This window comes from Phocoena phocoena, chromosome 20, assembly GCF_963924675.1.
Source record: "Phocoena phocoena chromosome 20, mPhoPho1.1, whole genome shotgun sequence".
Classification (NCBI taxonomy): Eukaryota; Metazoa; Chordata; class Mammalia; order Artiodactyla; family Phocoenidae; genus Phocoena; species Phocoena phocoena.
In genome coordinates, this window is record NC_089238.1 from 46895021 (window position 1) to 46916529 (window position 21509).

At 41.6% G+C, this 21509-nt stretch overlaps 1 protein-coding gene and 1 non-coding gene across 2 annotated transcripts in view; one reads left to right on the forward strand and one right to left on the reverse strand.

Moving 5' to 3' along the window:
* WDR59 (WD repeat domain 59) overlaps nucleotides 1-21509 on the reverse strand; it is an 83670-nt gene that overhangs the window by 14366 nt on the left and 47795 nt on the right. The window contains exons 15-21 of the mRNA XM_065898621.1: nucleotides 20292-20387; nucleotides 19980-20136; nucleotides 19407-19476; nucleotides 14513-14666; nucleotides 5290-5423; nucleotides 3978-4059; nucleotides 794-906 (exon numbers count right to left, since the gene is read on the reverse strand). Of these exons, the coding sequence (XP_065754693.1) occupies nucleotides 794-906; nucleotides 3978-4059; nucleotides 5290-5423; nucleotides 14513-14666; nucleotides 19407-19476; nucleotides 19980-20136; nucleotides 20292-20387 (806 nt within the window). The remainder of the gene's footprint in view (nucleotides 1-793; nucleotides 907-3977; nucleotides 4060-5289; nucleotides 5424-14512; nucleotides 14667-19406; nucleotides 19477-19979; nucleotides 20137-20291; nucleotides 20388-21509) is intronic.
* On the forward strand, nucleotides 1593-1665 carry TRNAR-CCU (transfer RNA arginine (anticodon CCU)). Its single transcript has one exon. It is a non-coding gene; the product is annotated as a tRNA-Arg (tRNA).

Sequence of the window (21509 nt, forward strand, 5' to 3'; positions counted from 1 at the left end):
ACATCCCCTTTGCTCCTTTCAGTACAACTGTGCTAGATAGAATGTGAGGTAGAGATCCCAGGGACTTGATACTTTCCTACCAAGCAATGTCTAATAGTTTTAAGGTGTTTTCACACTATCTCGTGAGCCTCATATGAAGTGGGCAGAACAAGCACCATGAGCAACCTGAAGCGTGAGCACGTGTCCCAGGTCTGGCCTCAGCAAGCAGGTAAAGCAAACCTCCACCTGAAGGAAGGAGAGCTTTTCCGTCTCTCTGTCAGGACCTGGGCCTCCCTGTCTTGAAACCTCAAGTGGTTCTTCCCGGATGTGACTCATTCTGCACACTGTATTTCCAGTTTGCCATATTTCAGTGCAATAAATCAAACACAAACTCAAGGTTTTCATAAACTGTCTAACAGGGTGAATGCATCGTGGCCTTTGGAAAACACGAAGGCCAACGTGCAATTCTCTAACCTGCTCTCAGGGGCGAGATTCTGTAGCACCCAAGAAACTTTCTACCTCAAGAACTCAAACTCCTGTGTTCAGACTGATGTACTTCTGGGCCAAAGCATAAATCTCTCAAGGACACATGAGTCCCAAATCCTTGTTATAAATGACAAATACTGTATAATTCCTTCTGCTCTAAGAAATGAGTTCTGTACAGAAATTATGGCAGCCCTAAAAGGAAAGGTCTCACTTCCTCTTCTCATGCCTCAGGCCTTTGCACTTTTCTCTTAGACAAAAACACCGAAAGTGTTTATAGACCTAAAATCGACATCACTCATTTTCCTCACTTTTAGCTCTCAAAACCTACAGGGACTCCAGTAGCTGTCGCCCAAATGGATGTCGAGCCCAGGGTGTTTCCAAATCTGGGTCAGACTTCGGACCAAGGCAAAGATCCGTAGCTACTGTAGCCAGCGACCAAACCTGCACGGATCAAAGAGAAATACCCACACTCAGACTGGTGAGCACAGGACCGCGAACCACGAAAGAACCCCACCTCCTCCTCCACACACAGCCTAAAGCCTTGCTACTCTGGGGGCGGCCAAAGCTGGGAGCTTACTGAAACGCAGAGTCTGACACCCCACTCCAGACCTACTGAAGCAGAATTTGCATTTTAGCAAGATTCTCAGGGGACTTGTGTGCACATTTGAGAAACACTAGCCTTAAAAGCTTTTATGAAGCAGACGACAGAGGAATGACACCATGCAACAACTTCCCTGCATGGTCTATTTAACCACTGACTCAAGTGACTTTTTCTGCTGCTTCATTAGTGAACTGGCAGGGAGAAAAAAATGCATTCGGTATCACACTTAAGATTGTCCTTTGCCCAAATAATGAAAAACCTTCCATTACAAAAGTTTCAGTATACTCTCTGAAGTTACAGAAAAATAGGCCAAGAAAAAATAGACTCGGCTTTCTTTTGGTTGACATCAAATCTGAGGAATATCCCCAAACTTGAAACCTCACGGGGCTTGGAGTCCTCAAGCAGAAACTAATGTCCATGACGTGTCTATTAGATCCAAGATTTAGCACACACTAAATATAAATACATCACACCATCAACGGAGTCCCCTCCCCTCTATACCTTTAAAAATGGAATACTGGGGACTTCCCTGGTGGTCCAGCGGTTAAGACTCTGCGTTCCTAATGCAGGGGGCCCAGGTTCGATCCCTGGTCAGGGAACTAGATCCCACATGTGTGCCACAACTAAGAGCCCACATGCTGCAACTAAGCAGCCCGCATGCTGCTACTAAAAGATCCCACACGCCGCAACTAAGACCCAGCGCAGCCAAATAAATAAATATATATATATATATATTTTAATGGAATATTATTTTTGGGAAATCTTTCTTACTAGCAATACATCACTGTATGTCCACCAACTGGAAAACACTACTAGACTCTGAGAAAAACCCGAAAGGAAGAAGATACAGACTTTGAATCAAGGAGTTTAAAATAGAAGAAAAGAAAGAATAAGCAAATAAAAATACTGAAAAACAGGTATAGAAACACATCAGATATGTTTTTAAAAAATCAATTAAATCGTGTGGCTCCAGTATACTTAAATAACCCCCACGAGTATTGGTTCAAAAGAAAAATATTCATTTCTATGATCAGTCGACCACCTGGATGGTTGCTGGAAGAAGTTCATAGGTTTCTGGGATAGGAAAGGATGTTTACTACCCTGGCCGACAACTTGGGCCCATTATTTCCTCACTTGTAATACACGTTTCCTAAGTGCCTTCAACAGAAATAGTTGACAGGCTTATTCCTGTAACTCTTATGCAGAACAGTAGACACATCATCTTCAATATGATGCAAAAAGAACAACAACAACAAATTCTCCAAGCGTTTGCACTGATGTCATTTCCGGTCCGTTAAGGAAGACCACACCACAGTGATGACTGCAATTACAAGAAGAGCAGCAATAATTTGCCACATACTGGGTATTTACATCTACCAGATACAGGTATGGAAACTGTATGCATATTACCTTATTTAGTTCTCATAAGGACCTTAGAAGTACTGTTCCTACTTTATAGTTGAGGAAACTGAAGTTCAGAATGATTAGGTAGCTGCCTAGGATCACACAACATGAAAGGGACAGAGCCCAGATGTAAACCCAGGTATGTCTGAACCCCAGGGAAGGGTCTTTCCACTTCACTCGGACTAGCCTGAACTTCCAAATCAACCCTGCCATAAAAGTCCTAAAAACTTAAAAGAAAAAAAAAAAAACACTTTAGGAAGTAATTTTTCCTCAGATAATGTTTTTTCAGCACGTGAACCAATCTTCTCATCAACCCTATGAGGCAATTATTCTCTTGGGTCTCATTTGACCAATATACAGAGGCTGAGAGAGTCGGAAATACTTGGCCCAGTGTTACACCACTACGGAGCAGAGTCGGGCTGACGCCTCCTGTTAGAAATTCCCCACTATTTCCACTACTCTGTTTTGCCTTCTTAGTGTTTGCAGAATTTTAGGTGGCTGGGTCCTTAGAGAAACATATTAAATCCATGACTCTAAGTTTCACTTAAAAGGGTTTGCAGCAGAGACTTGACGGTGTTTACTAGGAGACAAAAGGAAATCTTAGGGATTTTTCAATCAGATAAAAATCAAGGGGAGGCCTTAGCTCTGGGTCATTTGGAGGGTTACAAGGAAAAACTGAGCAGACAGGACAGCAGCTCATAGTTTCCATTGCTCAATCTAATCCTCACACTAAAGAATAAAAGATGCAATAGAGACAGAACATAGATTAGTGGTTGGCGAGGGCTGGATGGGGGAAGAGGGGCTTGAGTAGTGACAAGTAAGGGGTATGGGGTGCCTTTACAGGGTAAAGGAAATGTTCCAAAATAGTTTATGGTGATGATTGCAAAATGCTGTGAATATACTAAAAGCCACTGAATGGTACATCTTAAATGTGTAAATTGCATGGTCTATGGACTATAACGCGTGGCACGGCCAAACAAACAAAAATAAATAAATAACTAAAAAACAAAAAACCTCACCAATATAGGAGCAACTTGCTTAAGCACTGATGCGTTTCTGCAAAGATGAAGGAAATTTTAATTCTTGTAATATTACAACACCTTGTTTTAAAACTGAACGTGTCTCTATCTTAAGGAATGCCTTGGTAAACCTTTTATGAAATGAAGCATTTTTAAAAGTAAAAAACAAACAAAACAGAACTGAGGGTGTAAATGGCAAAGATAAAGACGTCCACATTTACATACTAACAATCACCCTGCCCTAGAATAGAAAAGGGATGTTATAAAGACACTTAGTAAATGCTTTAGGACCTCAACTAAGCACTAATAAGAAAAACATCTAAGGGATTTAAAAAGCTGCTCTAGCCCTACAGTTTGGCAAAGAAAATGGGAAAGAAATTACAAAATAGGAGGTACACCTTGAAATGTCACTAAACCACAACAATAAAGTGAAAGGAACCTGCTCCAAGAGAAAAATCCAGATCTCCAACAAAAGGAATGGAAAATACCTGGACGAGATCCTTCCTTCCAACAAGCAAGGCAGAAGTGGCATTCTTCTGACATGTTTCTTGAATATCATTCACATTCAATCTGAAATTTAAGAAGAATTAAAAAGTTTCTTTCCAGTTGACTTCTAAATCAATTACTCCTGGTTTAACAAATAAACTAAAAACTGCCTCTTTGGTTGTCACTCAAAATGTTTTATTCGTATTGGCCTTAAGCTCCCTTTCTACGTAACATGGAGAAAAAGCTTACCTACAGCTGATGTTACACTGTGAATTCAGGCCTGGGGAAGGTGAAATTGCTTACCTCTTCCAAGTCAGGAGAGGAGGCCAGATTCAAAGAACAATTGGCCAGCTAGCTTTTCTGGGGAGTTCCCCAGGCTTAAGGGTTGAATAAAAATTGATTTAGATATGTATAATGCTGACCGTAGTTTCTAACAAGGAGTAATGTGTTGTACATAAACAACAAAATAAATATTGTTTATTATGTGTTCAAGTTCAGGAAGAAGGGGAACCACAGGTCAGCAGCTTCTGTGTGCCTGTCACCCACCTCCCAGCTCCCTTCAACCAAAGTAGCTCTGCTTTTAAACTGTTTTACGTATTAAGTACAGGAGGCAGAATCCTGAGACTGTGCCCAAGATTGCTGGCCCCTGCTGTACAGGCCTTGTATAAACCCTCCCTTTAAACAGGGTCAAGACCAGTCAATACCGATGACATATCACTCCCGTAATTGTCAAAAGGGAGATTCTCCTGGGTGGGCCTGACCTAATCAGATGAGACCTTAGAAAGACAGAGGAGCATCAGTGAGACACTCCCGCTGGTCTTGGAGAAGACGAAATTCCCTGAGTTCTCCGGCTGCAAGGAACTGAATTCTGCTAACAACCTGAATGAGTTTGGAAGAGAACCCTGAGCATTGGTTAAGACCACCATGCGGCTAACTTCATAATTTCAGCCTGGGGAGACCAGAGCAAGGACCCAGGTAAGCCATGCCCAGACTCCTGACCCAGAGAAACTTTGAGATAATAAATGTGTGTTGTTTAAACGCTAGGTCTGTGGTCATTTGCTATGCAGCAGAAGAAAGCTAATGCACTGGGCCTCTTCTAAAAAGGATTCCAGTATCTCAAAAACTAAAATAAAAAGGGAGTTCCCCAGTGGCCTAGTGATTAGGATTCCAGGCTTTCAACTGCCTGGGTTCAATCCCTCGTCAGGGAACTGAGATCCTGCAAGGCACGGCCAAAAAATATAATAAGATAAAATAAACAACTTTGATATTCATGTCTAAGTGGGAAGCATGGCATAGCTGAAATTCTGAACTTACATGTATAGTTCTCCCAATGACTTGTGAACAGGAAGAAGGCAGGCAATATCCTGAATGATCACTTTCCCAGCCGCCTTGATTGGTCGATTCCCAGAGTCCGATCCCTCACGCTTACTTTTCCATCTCCTTGATTTCTGGGGGAAATGACAAGATATAACTAATGGGGACTTCGATGAATGGAAACCTACATTTGCAGAGCACACCATAGTTGGGTCATTGGTAATTTGCAGAGACCTTGCATTACATCATGCCCACAATTATATGAATCAGCATCTGTAGAAAATAAAAGGATGACAAAGGGCATTGAGCTCATGGCCCAGAATCCTAAGAGGAAAATAAGCACCTACTGCAGTGCTATATACATTCTGCAGGTGCTCAAAAACACCTTGAAGCCAGAATTTAAAAAAGAAAGAACAGCAATAAGTTAGTAAAGACCACAAAAATGTGGGAGAAGAGCAACTTTTAAGGTTGGGTTCAGCCCTAGGTTCAAAATTCTTGCTTGAAACTAATTAAAGTTTTTTTTTTCTTTCCTTTTCAGACAATTTAAATTGGATTTGTTGAAATTTAATTCAGACGCAGCAGTGTGGGATCTGCAAACTTTCATCTATGGGAGGCAGACACAGAAACTGAGCAGCTCAAGAAAAATTACCCTGTCTTCCCTAGCAGATTTGAATTATCTCTAAAAGTGATCATTTAGAATGTCAAAAATACCTGAGCAGAGGGACCTGGGTAATGGATGTGGAAGATCATAAGCAATTATCCTATTTCCCCAGAGCCTTCCCTACAAATGGCTACAGAGGAGCCTGTATGTGGGAAATGAGAGATGTCCCGGAAAATGAGAATTATGAGAGTGTAGCCCCATCTGGTATCTTCAAAATGACGACCAGCCAAGGGAGCAATATTCTATTTTATTTTATTGCCAGAAGTTAGAAAGGGGGTCGCCAAAGTGATTCATCTCAGGAGGGAAGTGACATATTTATTAACAAAGGAGGCAAAAGGAACCAGTGAAAGGGCCCTGTAATGTGGAGTCAGAAAACCAAGTCTTACTGGTCTTATTAACACATGCCCTGGCTCACTGCGATCCCAGGCACATTCCTTTTTCGTGGTGAATTCAGGCTCTCTTTGCTCACTGGTAACTCTGGGCTCATGATAAGCTCTGTGGTTCCAATCTCACAAGGTTAATCAGGGGACAATGAAAAGGTGAGACTGCAAAGTGTCAACTGAAAAAGTGCAATTTAAAAAGCTGTAATTATTATAAATGTCCATAAACTCTCGGGCATGTAGAGTATATTCTTATTTAGATGGTTCATAGATAAATTCGTTTTCCACCAGTGATTTTGATACAATCACTCTTCCATAAATCAGTCATGGTCTATATCCAGGCATTTCTGACCGTTCACATCCCATCTAACCCCCAAAGTTGTCCAACGCACGTAACTTCCCATAGGATTAGTAAGCGGCATGGAACCTGCTAAACCCAGGACACCCGGACTCAGTGCATGGCAGGTAAATGTAGATGTTTAGCTAAAGTATTTGAATTGTTCATCATCGTTTGTAAATACATATGCTATCGATTTGGAACCTTAACCTATTTGGTCTTAGAAGCAGTTCAGTTACTATGCATCCATACACAAGTCATTATTCTGCAACACAAGAGGAAACTGCATCTATTCTTGGGGGCTAGTAGCCCTTCAATTCTCTGCTGGCCTTGGTTATTTTCTAAAGAAGAACTGCGATGTGGGTGCAAGTAAGGGGCGAGCGTGCTAACAAGAAAAACGGCCTGTCAGCATGGGCTGGAGCCAGGCAGCGTTTACCGACATTAGACTGTGCTGTCACACGTGCCCTGAGCGCTAGGACCGGTTTCACAGAGAGTAACTCCGCATACACCGACCCCGCAGTGATGGGACAGCACAACATGGTTAACTAGAACACGGAGGGCATCAGTCCATAAATTCACTTCACTGTGACTTTCATCCAGACTTCTGGAAGTTTAAGAATCCCGGGAAATGACATACCCACAAGGCCCCACATAATTTGTCATCTCCAATGAGATTTAGGGTACTGGATTTTTTTTTAAAGGCAGAAGGAAAAGATCTACATTCAAAAGATTCCATCTGGAATCAAATAGGATCCATCTAATTGGGTCTTCCAGGTTTGTTGAAAGGCTTCTAAAACAGTTCCAGGCACTGACTCTGGCTCCTTATTACAAAGAGAAAATAAGAAGCCCTTCAACAATGAGCAATTCACGACAGATCCGTTTAACTGAATAGTGGAAACCAATGGACACCTCGTGAGGGGTGGGGTCTACAGCTTTCAGACCACACTGGAAACATCCACAATCGCCTGACTTTTTAAGCAAACCCCATGAAAGCATAATATTAAGGCCCATGTGCCCAAAGTGGTTCATTTGCAAATAGACTAGCTCATGTCAGAATGTTTTTCCTAGCAGACTTGAAATATTTCTAAAAAGGATCATTTTCAGAATGTCAAAAATACTTGAGCAGAGGGACCTGGGTAATGGATGTAGAAGAAGATCACGAGCAATTATCTTATTTCCCCAGAGCCTTCCCTACAATGGCCAGAGAGGAGCCTGTATTTGGGAAATGAGAGACGCCCTGGACTTCACCAGTGAGGATGTGAGCTTACTCAAGGCCACACTCCTAAGAGCTGAGCTTTGAACACAGGTTCTCAGGCTGCTAAGTCCATACTTGTTAACCTGCTTTCAAGGGTATGATTTTAGATTAAAAAGGGGGGAAACTTAAGTCCTGACTAAGCTACCTGTTAATATGTAAATAGTTTGGTCCACATAAAAACAGATCCATTTCTGCATATACGGAGATCATCTGATTCCAGTGAGGGCTGTCCAACACACCACTGTCTACAATTACTCACTTCTAAAGTCACTCCTCTGCCAAGCACTGCTGAGCCAGAGCAACGTGCAGAGGCAAGCAGCTCCTGTGGCTACAGGGCTTAACACGCCAGGCTCAGGCCAAGGTGCTGTGTTTCAGGCCGGGCTCATGAGCCTGAACCTCGCGCCGTTTAATTTCCTTTTTGGATTTGTTAGGATTCGACACATTCAGAGAAAAGAAAATTCAGGGTCCAAAGAGACGTCTCAGGGCTCTTCTCCCATTTGCAGTCTTGGGTGACAGAGACTGGCAGAAACGGGCCTGTGTGAGTCATCAATAAGTCCTTGATGAAAATGTGAAGATAGTGGTCTGGGCAGCTTTCTGCAACTACCCTTCACAGAATTACAGAAATCACTGTCTGTATTTCCTGGGACTTCCTTGTCAGCTTCTTGAGACACCAGGCTTCCAGGTGCTTCTCTGTTTGATCTGTACTGATGCACAGGTGGTGCTTTATGGACCTTGATAAGCTGCCTTTGAGCCTACAGTAGAAGGAGATTCCCTAACACAGGATCACCCTAATGATAGCTGCCACCAAGAATCAAAGTGTGAAAGCAATTAAGGGACAGCTGTTTTTGTTCATTTAATCCAGCAAGGAATAACTATAAAACATTATAAAAAATCTTTAAGGGGGGGGGTCACAAAACATTTTTTCTTCAAACTTGGAGGTTGATGGCTTTTAAATATGAACTATCTCCCCTTCAGGCTGTGGAGGTCACTCAGTAAACCTGTCTCATGGCAAATTATTCTGGGGATTCAAATCCAACAAGGCTGCCTAAACAAAGATGTGGTAGATCTCAAATCAGGTGTCAGGGCCTAGGACCCAGGTGCTCCCTAAGAAGCATGCAGTGTTTCCTCTAGTGTTCTGGCAACAAAAATGGTTCATACCTCATCCACACCTTCCCAAGATTTCTTTGCCTTAGTATCTTGCTGGAGATTTTAGAATAACCTCTCTAGTCTGAGCACCTGTCAGGTGACGACAACAATGACACACCGGGATGAGGTGTGGCTGACCTTTCCAGGTAAGAAAAGGGCACAGGGGCCCCCAAAGCCCCCTAAAACCTCCTGCATTGCTCCAGTCCCACTCTGACGGGCTTAAATATGGATACGTTTCTGTGCAGTAAAATCGGTACCTCTGGGAGGTGAAGGACTCTGCACTTCTCTTAGGTCATCTCAATGCCCCATCGATAGAAAACACCCCTTCCCCACAGATTCCATGAGCAGGGATCGAGGGAGGAGAGACAAAGCAAGACAGACGAGTTATCACACGATGAGACTGGGATGCTCCTCTGAACAGACCAAGAAGGTGTTCATGGAATTACGGGAAACAGGACAGGGAGGATCGGGGTGGGGAGGGAGGGGCGGGGGGAGCGGGGAGGCACTGGTGCAGAGAGCACTGAATGACAACCAATAATAGCCAGCTTGCGACTGAACCACCAGTGTTACTGCTACAATCGGAGGCAACATCGATGGCAATAAATGGGTTAAATGTAAAAACAGCCCAAGAATAAGCCACCAACTGCTTCGCAGCAACCCCGTCGACAATGCATAATCATCATCAGAGTGGGCAGTGAGTCAAAATGAGTTCCTCTTTAAATAGCAGCAGGAGCAGGGACTTCTGGGAAAAATCCGTGGAAACGCAGCAGTTGGGTTGGTAGGACAGGCTTTCTGAGGAAAGATGGCCACGGAGGCAGCTCCACCCCCAGGTTGTTGGGCAGCAGTGGAACTTGCTAATCAAGGTTCCTGATTTCAACCGGTTTTTATATGAAAAGGCTATAGGACTATGCCCCTAATTTTTTTTTTTTTTTTTTTTTTACACCAAATGAAACTTACACAAAAGCCTCAAAGCTGCCTTGCACAGCCTGAGGTCACCATGGCACGACTGAAACACAAAGGGGGTGGGAGAGGAAGACAGAAGAGGAGAGAGTAAGCAAGAGAAAAGGAAGAGAAGATGTCCATTGCAGAGGTTTTATTGTCAATGCAAAATACTGATGGCAAGGAAAAAATTTGTTCCAGGAAATTCCCAAAGGATTAAAATCTAGCTTCGGTGTCATGCCAATGAAGCAGGTGGGCACCTCCCTCTTTGAACTTGAGCAAGACGATAAAAACGGAGACAAAATGGTAGAAGCCTCTTATATCTTCCTCTGCTGCCCCGCCATGCCAAAGGTAGGCTTTTGAAAGCTCTATGAAATTATACAAATACTCCAAGTGAAATCAGGTGAGCTAAAGGCTTATCACTGGGGTTCTTTCCAAGAAATCCAGCATTCAGCGTCATTTTCAAAGAAGTCCATTCACAATCCTTAATGATATCAGTATTCACCCATTTGAAACTGATAGAACCAGGAGGCAGTCCTTGGTGCCTGACTCCCAAGAGTGAGAAATTGATTATGCTGGTCCTGAAAACCAGCCAGCCTGTCATTTCAGGTTCCTCAAAGCCAGGCAGGTGGCATTTTATTCTTGGGCCTTTGGGCAGAGACAGGATTAGTTAAGGAGAGCATTTGCACAGCGCACAGTACCGGGAAGTCGTTAATTGCTTGTATGGACCAACGTCGCCGGGCAGAGCGAGGAGACATCTGTGCGTGAAAACGTTACACCCACGAGGAGGGAAGAAAAACACCAAGAAAATTAAAAGGGAAAAAATATAGAATAAAATGAAAGCTTCCCATACATCTGATGGATTCAAAGGTACCATAATATACTGGAAAATTGGGATGGGAATGACTGAAAAATCTGAAACTCAGCACAGCAGTATTTAGATTCCCTCACCCCCCTCCCAACCCATCACACTCCATACACAGCTTCAATGCCGTTGTCCTTTAGTCCGAAACACATTTCAAGGTATCAGGAGGCTGACATCCACACAGCTCTGACAGAGGAACTACGACGGAGATTTGTGGTTCTCTTACAAGAATTAAGATCGTAAGAAACAGGTGGAGGGACTTCCCTGGCGGTCCAGAGGTTAAGACTCCACGCTTCCAATGCAGGGGATGTGGGTTCCATCCCTGGTCGGGAACAAGGATCCCACATGCTGCGCTAAGACCCACACAGGCCAGCGCAGCCAAAAAAAAGTAAACAGGTGGAGAACTCTGCTTCCTCTTCAAAAGCACACGTATGTGCGAGAAGCTTCTCATTCCTAAAAAGGAAGAAGTTCCTCAAGAGATTCAACACCGAATTGTTTTTGGTGTGTGGCTGGGGGGGCGCCAGGGAAACTGAAGTCTTGACCTTGGGACTGCAGGACCAACCTCAGAGTGGTGCCAGGAGGAAGTGAGAGCCTGAGAGAATTGAAGGGTGATGCTCCGCAGGGCTCTCGCTAACCACGGGAGCATCAGTGTGAAACTGGGAGCATACAACACTGTTCCGCGAAATCAGAAATTACTCTATTAACTTCAAGGCCTCCTCAGTTATTCACATTAAAGCTATTTTAGTGACGTCAACTGAAGTGAATGTGGGAAGCTGCAAAATTTTTAAAATGTTTACAGGGCAATGCCTGATATTTATCTTAAGTCCTGGGCCTTCTGATTTACCCTAAGAATAAACAATATTTCATCAGCTATTAATAGAAGGTCCAGTTACCAAATGAATGTTAGCATCTCTCTGTGCTTTCTAACTTCTTATATGAAATTTAATGGTTTTATTAATTTATTTTTACATCTCTCACATTTAAAAAAATTTTAAGAGCAAACACTGGAATTCCATCTGGAGAACCTCTGGGTGATATAACAAGATGACCTAAGTAGGGCAGGGTAAAAACACAAAAACAAGAAAAATGAGTATTAGTCCCCAACGGCTCTAGAAAGATATTTCTGCAATCTCCAAAATACTCTATAATTCTTTCATTGTTATACTTTAATGCAGTTGTATTCTTTTCCTTTCTTCTTAAAGCTCTCAGGGGTAGAGATCTAAACAAGAATAAAAGTACGCAGGAGATAAAATTTGGGCTGAAAATGAAGACTTAAGCACAGAGAAACTTAGTACACTGGAATCGTTTCCAGGACAAAAGTAATAGAAGTGATATTATTTGACATTTGAAACTAGACACCCAAGAATCAGAAAATACTTCTCGAGGGATAAAACTGTTATCGTCCTCTGTGAGGAAAATAAGATGGCCATATTTCATTCCTGTAATTCCTTCCCCATGCCGTATGTAAATGGGATGGACACGAACAAGCTTCAAGGAGAGTTTACAAGTTTATTTTAGATTCATCACAAAATAACTGACTGACCAGTTATTGATAACTGATTTTAACTTCTTACTAGGCTGAACCATGTGAAACTTTTTCTTAAGGTCAAAAATGCTCAAACATCAGCAGTTTCATATGATTTAACCTAATAATTACTATGTGTCATACATTAAAATGTGCCTCCCTCCCCCACGGCTTCTAGGGTTCTTGGAATAGTCTATGTCTTGGAACAGTCTATTTCCTGTGATTGCTAATTGACTGAATTATAGACCTATGATTTGTGAACTTTTCTGCACATAGGCTATACATCAATACAAAAGTTTCATATGAAATTATAATAAAACTACCTCCCCCCACTTTATTCGCTCACTGTCTGAAATACAATTCAGAGACCACTTACTATGTCATTCTAGGGGACTACAATGGCCTGTTTTCTGGGGAGAAGCAGCACGCTGGGAATCACCCCAAAGTGAAATATCACAATCCTTCCTCCACACCCCAGCATATCCTGTCTGATAAGAGCTAATTATCTATGTGCCTTTGTTCCCTCTTCACGATTACAGTGTGTTTGTCGTAAAAGAGAGTCCAGACCATCAAAAATATAAATGTAGGCCTTATAAATGCTTCTGTATTAGGAGAGCCTCCTTCTTGGAACTGGAGTTATTTTGATGAAACACGACCTTTACACACTATCACAGGGTCAAAAGTGCAAGTCCCAGCTATGCTGCCCAATCTGAACCCAAGCACGAGAAGCACGGGGCATGATGCAAAGGGGAATTCAGAACTGCCTCTTTGACTAACAGGTCTCCTCAACCTGGCCCTGGTGCTAAAGAAAATTCCTACATTTATTCAACCTTGAGTTTGTTTAGCTACTACATCAATAATAAAATGCCTTAGTTCCAACCAGTTTATCAAAGCTTCTCACCAGTTACCCACTAGCTTGCAGAAAAAGAAAAAAAAATTTTTTTTTGAATGTAAAGGACTTGGGAAGATAAAAGTGTTCTAATAAGTTCTGTGACAGGTGCAGGACAGGGCGGGGTGGGGGGAGGCAGCGGTGGGGTGGAGAACTCCGTCAGAGATGCAAAGAAAGGGACTATGGAGCTGGCCAGAAAGGCAACCAAAAAATCATTTTCCCTATTTGACTGAACGTTTTGCCCAAGACTGGTCATGCCTCAAGCATCAGTTCCTGCCACTCATTTGTCACATACAACCCTAAGACCTGACAAAGTCAGCGACAGCCAACATCATGCAAACCAGGAAGGTTAGACACTACACTGCAATCAAAGTGAAGACACCTCCAACATCTGCTGGAAATTGGGGTTTTATTTTAAATAACTCAATTTTTAACAAAAAACCAAATTTTAATTATAGGCAATCCATCATTTCTCAATTAGTGGGAGAGAGCAACAAAGAATTCCTAAGGGCTGAGTTTGTGCGTAGCTCAGTGGTAACCAGTTAATACATCACGTCAGTTAAAAGACAGTTTAAGCCAGACTCAACCTGATAATACAGAAAGTTCTCAGAATCATTCCCACGCTCTGCCGATATTCTCTACACTGTCGTCACCAAAGGCTTCTGACAGCTTAATAGCTACTGTAGGGACGATGAGTTCCTTAAGAACCCAGGAACAGAAGGACAGTTTCAGGTGATTTTTGTATAAACCAGTCCATTCAAATGGGTACTTCGGTGCAGACTTTGTAAAAGTATAAAACCTCTTAGAGGTCAACTTGAAAACTTCCCACAACTATGAAGTTCCAAATATATCAGGATCCCAAGCCTTCTGAAGCATCCCTTAATTTGGTGACAAACATCAGAATAACCAGGAAGACCTGAAGCTACATGATTCTATCTCAGAGGATGGGAATCGACTTCATGTATGGGGATCACAGGACAGGGTTAAAGGGGAGGGAAGAGTACGGATTATAATAACCAACCACCCCTCCCCCTCCTATATAATTTACAGTAGTTAAAAACCAACCAAAAGGAACAAAGCAACGGTCTTTCTCTAACACACTAAGTATGAAAGGGAAAGACCACAGGGGGATCACTAATTTGGCTGCTGTGCATGGCAGGCAGGGAGGCCAGGGACAAGAATCTGGGGAAGGGATAAGAATCAAAGGCCGTGGATCAGCCGCTTACCCGCTCCTTGTAGTAGAAGGAGCTGATGGAGACCTGCTCCTTCTCACTGCGCGTGGGGCTCCCGCTGTACAAACGGAGGTTCCCAGGGGCCTCTGTGCGGATCTTCATGGGCGCAATCAAGCCAGTATGATAGGCAGACAAAGCTGACAGAGATCTGTGGTTGAAAAGGCACAATTAACCATACTGGCTTGGATCTTTCCATAGTTCTAAGTGATGCCACTCTTAGCGCTTGATGAAATCAGGAGAAAAAGATGGATAAAATGGGGAAAAAATGGAAACTCCAAAAAGGAATCAAAGATCACTTTCAGAACTGAAAAATGCTTTATCTGCAGAAGCGGAGAATGTTTCTATGACTATATACAAAGAAAATTCAAAGGAGTCTATAAATTACTTAAACTAATAAGTGAATTTAGATACAAGGTCAATCTACAATAATCTACTGTATTTCTATATATTAAAAACAAACATTTGGAAAATAATAGAATTGCATTTACGATAGCATCAAAACACATGCAATACCGGGCTTCCCTGGTGGCGCAGTGGTTGAGAGTCTGCCTGCCGATGCAGGGGACACGGGTTCGTTCCCCGGTCTGGGAAGATCCCACATGCCGCGGAGCGGCTGGGCCTGTGAGCCATGGCCGCTGAGCCTGCGAGTCCGGAGCCTGTGTTCCGCAACGGGAGAGGCCACAACAGTGACAGGCCCGCGTACCGCAAAAAAAAAAAAAGAAAAAAAAAAAAAACACATGCAATACCTAGGAACACATTAAAAAAAAAAAGTGTATGGAAAATACAAAATATTGCTGAGAGAAATTAAAGACTCAAAACAATAGAGAAATACACCGTGTTAATAGACTAGAAGATTCCAGATTGTTAAGGTGTCAATTTTCTCCAAGTTGATCTATAGAATCAACACAACTCCATTCAAAATATGAGCAGGCTATTTTCTGTAGGAACCAGTAAGCTGATTTCTATCTTTTCAGAAATGCAAAAGATCTAGAGTAGCCAACACAATCCTGAATGAGAATAATAAAGTTACAGGACTTAACATTACCAGATTTGAAGACTTACTATATAAACCTACATTAACAGTGTAGTGTTGGCATAAGGAGAGACCAATAAACCAAAGAAAAAATAGAGGCCAGAAATAGATCCAAAACATACGGTCAATTGATTTTCAACAAAGGTATCAATGCAAATTCAACAAGAGCAAAATCTTTTCCATAAATGGTGCTATATATATAACAACTATATATCTCTACTGAAAAAAAAAAAACCTCACAAAAATTACTTTGAGATTAATTACAGACCTTAGATAAGGAATTTACATCTATAAATTTTTAAGAGAAAACACAGAATATTTTCATGATAGAAATTTTTTTTAGACAGGACACAGAAGCACTAACCCTAACACTTAAAAAGTGATAAACTGAACTGCATCAAAATTAAAAACTGCTGAAAATTGAAAATCATTAAAGAGGGACAAAGATAAGCCATAGATTAGGAGAAAATCAATACATACACCCAGCAAAGGGTTTGCAATAAGAATTGATAAAGAACTACCACAAATAGATAATAAGAAACACAGTCTAAAAAAAAACTGGACAAAATACTAGAACAGGCAAATCACCAAAGAAGATATCCAAGTGGTCAATTAGCACACAAAAGCTGTTCACCATCATTAGTCATCACCATGGAAGCACAAATTAAAGCACAATGAGATAACACTACACACCTACCACAACGGCTAAAGCTGAAAAGACTAAAAACACCAAGTTTTGGAGAGGATGTGGAGCAGCGAGAACTCTGAAACGTTGCTGGAAGAGTATAACACGGCATAACCACAGGGACAGACTTTTTGGCAATTCTAATAAAATTAAACACGCACGTATCCTATGACCCAGGGATTCTACTCCTTGGGTAGAGAAATTAATACACATGTCCATAAAAAGACTTGTATGAAATTAAAAAAAAAAAGACTTGTATGTGTAGGTCTACATATAATAAAATAAAAACTGGAAATAATCCAAATGTCCATCAACAGGAGTATGAATAAGCAAATTATATTATTTTCATACCATGGAACTACTGATCCATGCAACCACGTGGATCAATTTCAAAAACGTTAAGTTGAGCAAAATAAGCCAGACATAAAATAGTACATGCTGGATGGCTCTATTTAGATGAAGTTCAAGCACAGGCAAACTAAACTTCAATGATGGAAGCAGAAGAATCATTTCCTCTGGGTAAAGGGACCAGGGAACTTTTGGGAGCGAGGACAAGGCTCTGTATCCTGATCTGGGTGCTGGTCATCAAGGTACAGACTTCACATTTGTGTACCCTAAATTATACCTCAATACAAGACTGTTAGTGTGAAAAATGTTCTAACAGGAACATTTTCCCACTGACCCAAAGTCCAGATACAGATATCTGTTGTTTCCTTTTAAGAGTAGGGGATTGGGGGCTTCCCTGTTGGCACAATGGTTAAGAATCTGCCTGCCAATGCAGGGGACACAGGTTCGAGCCCTGCTCCGGGAAGATCCCACATGCCGCGGAGCAACTAAGTCCGTGCGCCACAACTACTGAGCCTGTACTCTGGAGCCCACAAGCCACAACTACTGAGCCCATGTGCCACAACTACTGAGCCCGTGTGCCACAACTACTGAAGCCTGCGCACTTAGAGCCCGTGCTCCACAACAAGAGAAGCCACCACAGTGAGAAGCCCATGCACCGCAATGAAGAGTAGCCCCCGCTCGCCGCAACTAGAGAAAGCCTGCATACAGCAACAAAGACCCAACTCAGCCAAAAACATAAAATTTTAAAAATTTTAAAAAAAGAGTAGGTGATTGTTTTCTAGTCCAACCTTTCAAATAAGGAATCTAGTGTAATGTAGGGCATTCTCTGGCATTTAACTCCCACTTCTTTTTTTTTTTTTTTTTTTTTAAATTAAGTTATATTCATCTTTAATAAAGTTACACAAAATCAATGGTTTTGAACTTTAAATACGGATAGTTTCATGAATCTTATCAGCAATTCAGCTAGCCACACTTATTTAAATAATTGCCAGGTTGTTGAGGGGCAGAGGATCAAAAAATTAATGTGGTAATAAAGGCTTCCTTGCTTTTGAACAGATCAATATCTGTAAGTGAACTAGAGGCACTTACATCTAAATATTTAGGAATGAAATAAAAGTAGATTCACTGTTGTTGGATGGAGCTAGGGATCTAAGATTATGGTCTCTGCCAAAACTTAGTGGCCTGAATACATATTCCTCTTCTACCATCCTCCCTTTCTGTAATTCTTTTTTTTTTTTTTTTTTTTTTTTTAAACATCTTTATTGGGGTATAATTGCTTTACAATGGTGTGTTAGTTTCTGCTTTACAACAAAGTGAATCAGCTATACATATACATATGTTCCCATATGTCTTCCCTCTTGCGTCTCCCTCCCTCCCACTCTCCCCATCCCACCCTTCCAGGCTGTCACAAAGCACCGAGCTAATATCCCTGTGCCTTGCGGCTGCTTCCCCCCAGCTATCTACCTTACTACGTTTGTTAGTGTGTATATGTCCATGACTCTCTCTCGCCCTGTCAAAACTCACCCTTCCCCCTCCCCATATCCTTAAGTCCGTTCTCCAGTAGGTCTGCGTCTTTATTCCTATCTTACCCCTAGGTTCTTCATGACATTTTTTTAACTCCCACTTCTTGTAGGGCCAAGTTCTCATCTGCTTGGGTTACTGCAGAAACTGGCAAACTCCCAGGACAGCCGTAGCACCTGCTCATGAACTTGGTGCAATGTCCTTTCTTTCTTGTTAGCTTAGCTATTCATTATTAAGTATGCTAATTATATCATATACAGTATAACCAGGTGTTTGTAGCAGGAGGGTTTCCAAGTTATCCTGGTCATCACACTGCAGAACCAGAAGTCTACAGCATAATATTTAAGTTTAAAAAACCACTAATATGGGGAAGGTTGTAAAGGTGTGGGGACAGGGGTATATGTACTCTGCACTCAATTTTGCTATGAACCTAAACTTGCTCTAAAAGATAAAGTGTATTAATTAAGAAAAAAATTTACAATATGATCCAGTCATTCAGTTCCTAGGTATATATCCAAGAAAAATGAAAAAATATATATCCACACAAAATTTGCACAGAATGTTCATAGCAGCATTATTCATAATGGCCAAAAAGTGGAAACAGTCCCAATGTCCAATGACTGATGTATGAATAAATAAAACATGGTATATACATGTAATGGAATATTATTTGGCAATAAGAAGAAATGAAGTACTGATACATGCTACAACATGTATGATCCTTGAAAACATACTAAGTGAAAGACGGCAGTTACAAAAGAACACACATACAATTCCATTTATATGAACTGTCCAGAACAGGCAAATTTATAGACAGAAAGTAGACCAGTGTTTGCCCAGGGCTGGAGGAATGGGGGACTTAGGGACTGGGGTGATCCTTAAGGGATTCAAAGTTTCTTTTTGGGATAATGAAAAGGTTCTAGAATTGACTCTAGTGATGGCTGCACATACATTACATGTGTGTGGTAATGTTAGAAGTGGCCTATTAGTGTTACGGGACTATAGATTATCTCTTGCTATTATTCTAGTTTTATTTAATATTCAGATAATACTTTAGTGATTGGGAAGAGCACATTAAAAAAGAATTTGCCTTGTTTTGACAACAGTTTTTATCAAGCAACTCCTAGTAGTAACTTTACAGTAGAAATCTCAGCTTGGGTGAAATTCAATGAACCATGATCTTTTGGGAGTAAATCTTATAATGAGTGATAACTAACACAAATTGTCCAAAGACAAATTCCCAGATGTCTGCCTATTTCTGTCCCATGAATGTAGCTTATACCTGCATCTCCCAGACTCACCTCGGAGTAGGCTCAGTCGGAGACACTGCTCGGTGCATCGTCATGGGCCTTGTGAAATACACCAGGTACCCTGTCAAAGGAGACATCACACGTGCACATCAAGGTCAATGAGCTGGTGATGGGAAATCCTAAGAAAGCACTGGTCAATCTTTTGTCTACCTCAATATACCTGAAGGATAAGACATAGTATCCTAAGCTACACAGGCTCACAATGGCAGCCGTACTTAATAAAAACAAAGATAAGAATCTCCAGGATTCAGGAGAGATGGGATATATGTGGTTTGGAAAAAGTCTTCACAGGTACTTTATATTTCCTATGTGTATTTTCAATAGGTTGAGTCAAGACTCAAATTCACACTCATCAGAATGAAACAAGTCAAGTCTGTAAATCTGGTGAACGTTCTTAGGGTGTGTCCCCAGATGCCAATGCGGCTTCAGATAACACCATGACAGAAATCTTTTGAGTTCTCAGGAAATAAAAACAAAGAAACATTTTCTGATGGAAATTTTTATACAGACATTCTTAGCTTCTCTCTCTCGAAATCTATAATCAGAGAACCTAAAGAGACCAACCTGCCCCGCAGAATCTGGCCCCTGAGGTCCTGGGAAAGGGAATATTGGCATCCTGGTAGGACCCGTAGGCGGTGGTCACCCGGGCAAATGTCGGTAGGGGTGGCGTGACAGAGTTCGGGAGCGCGAAGGGATTGCTGGAAGCGCTGTCTTCTTGGTTCTGAAATTTTAAAATCAAGAGACTAAAACCCACAATCTGTCTTCAAGCCAAATTACAAAACAGGACACATTATTCCAAGATCAGGGAGCCCAGGATTTTAGGGAGGAGGAAAGGAAACGAAACCACAAAGCATAGGTTGGTAACAAGGATCCCACCACAAAAGACTCAAGGCAGGAGACGAGCTGGCGCAGGCAGGGCTCCAAACAGCTCTGGTTGCGTTTCACTTTTTGCAGGGAAGTGTCTTTCAGGATCTAGAAAAGGCACAAAACGCAGTCAAGAAGAGCAACATTCTTTCTCCTGATTCTTTTTTATTGTGTGAAGCATCGGAAGCAGCAACGATGCTGGGGCACCGAAGCGTGGCTGTGTCTGAGGCTGCCAACACACCACACCACCTTCCCCCTCCCCGAGAGGCTCAGAGAGAAGATTCATTTGTGAATCCTCTTCCAGAAGCCCTTTCCTTTGCCATGGCAGGCACATGCACTGGCTCTGAGAGAGCACGATTAGAACCACCATTCTTCCTTTATAGTGAATTCTACTCCTTTGCTCTCCCCCGACCCGACCCTCCTCCATGAGAAATCTCAGCATCACTTAGAGTAATATCCTCCAGTCTGGACTGAAAACTGTTCCATGTGATACATACATGCCAGGGGGAACAGATTTCACTTTAGTGAAAATTAAAATGTACCTTTTTTGGGGGGGTCCTTTAAAAATATAAAGCCTAATATACCTGGACAAAACTATAATTCAAAAAGATACATGCACCCCTATGTTCATAGCAGCACTATTCACAATAGCCAAAACATGGAAACAACCTAAATGTCCATTGACAAATAAATTGATAAAGAAGACGTGGTACATATATACAATGGAACACTAACTACTCAGTCATTAAAAAAAGAACAAAATAATGCCATTTGCAGCAACATGGATGCAACTAGAAATTATCATACTAATTGAAGTAAGTCAGAAAGAGAAAGACAAATACCATATGATATCACTTATATGTGGAATCTAAAATATGGCACAAATGAACCTATCTACAAAACAGGAACAGACTCACAGACACAGAGAACAGACTTGGGGTTGCCAAGGATGAGGGGGAAGGGAGACAGATGGCCTGGGAACTTGGGGTTGGTAGATGTAAACTATTTCATTTAGAATGGATAAACAACAAGGTCCTACTGTATAGCACAGGGAACTATATCCAATCTCCTGGGATAAACCATAATGGAAAAGAATATTAAAAAAAGAATGTACATATGTATATGTATGTATGTACAGCAGAGATTGGGGCACAACGTTGTAAATCAACTATGCTTTAATAACATATATATATTTTATATACACATATATATGGAGCTTAACATTTTAAA